This window comes from Fopius arisanus, unplaced genomic scaffold (genome assembly GCF_000806365.1).
Source record: "Fopius arisanus strain USDA-PBARC FA_bdor unplaced genomic scaffold, ASM80636v1 scaffold00005, whole genome shotgun sequence".
NCBI classification, from domain to species: domain Eukaryota; kingdom Metazoa; phylum Arthropoda; class Insecta; order Hymenoptera; family Braconidae; genus Fopius; species Fopius arisanus.
In genome coordinates this window covers 1,182,375-1,183,403 of record NW_011887744.1, presented here as the reverse complement: position 1 = coordinate 1,183,403, position 1,029 = coordinate 1,182,375, and the positions used below count along the sequence as shown (strand labels likewise).

Genomic DNA, 1,029 nt, shown 5'->3' with positions numbered 1-1,029 from the left:
GGATTCTTCATGATGACAATATCTATAAATGATAGCGTCCTTTCACCGATTGTGAGAATAATAAATTATTATTCGAGTTAATGTTATGAAAAATCGTTAAAGCCATTCTGTTTCATTTTTTGCAGACTAGAACTATTCAATTGGGCGTTTGTCTTCCCTTTTCTTGCACCGCTCAGGATATTTTTACGATAGGAAAGTTATCAGCTAGTGAAACTGCATCGAAGCATTCGTTTATAGAAAAAGTTCGAGATCAGCACAATTATTACGATATTTATCAAGATCCGGCATTCTGGGCGTTACTGTAAATAAACTTGTCATTTATTCTTCAGATTTCTTCTAGTAATCATCGATTTATCTAGAGAACTATCGATGTATCGTGGAAACAGTGAGGGACTTTTTTGTAGCTCATAAAATTTTGGATAAAAAAGTTCATGAACAATTTCCTCCTAAAACCAGTAGTTTCTTCGATCAATCAATAGTTATCAAAACTAGAAAATTCGATTTATCGGGTGTCGCTGGGGTGTACTAGAATCGTTTAACAGATTTTTATTCGGATTTTTTTCAGTGGTTCTACGGTTTTTGTCGTTATTGTAATGATAATTGGGACGGCTTACGATTATTACCTGTCCTACAAAGCTGCTCAGAAACGAGTGGGTCTTTACGATTTAGAGAAACATGCGAAATTGGAGCAAGTGCTCAACGATCGTCATAAATTGCCAAACGGTAAGGAAACTTCACTGGCATCAATTCTTCATACCAAAAAACGGAATGAGTTTGTTAAAAAATGTTTAAAAATACAACAATTCAAATTTTTTAATGAAATAGCATGAATTTAACTAGTATTTCTTGGACAAACCGACTCGACAGTACAAGACGTTAGTCAGTTTAGTGACACGATATGTTGTGTTAGGTAGAATTTGACGGTAAGATCTACATGCCTGTTCCAGTAGGAGACGCCATCAGTACCATTGTTGTTACTCCAGTGAACAATAATAACGATCGTGAATCGAGCACGCCACAGATTGGTGC

General features: G+C 35.6%; 1 protein-coding gene across 1 annotated transcript in view; it reads left to right on the top strand.

Annotated features, from left to right (window-relative positions):
• The window catches only part of LOC105273542 (uncharacterized), a gene marked incomplete in the record, with an annotated part of 10,144 nt that overhangs the window by 6,930 nt on the left and 2,185 nt on the right, over window positions 1-1,029 (top strand). The window contains 4 exon segments of the mRNA XM_011316038.1: window positions 1-51; window positions 126-301; window positions 566-723; window positions 915-1,027. Of these exon segments, the coding sequence (XP_011314340.1) occupies window positions 1-51; window positions 126-301; window positions 566-723; window positions 915-1,027 (498 nt within the window).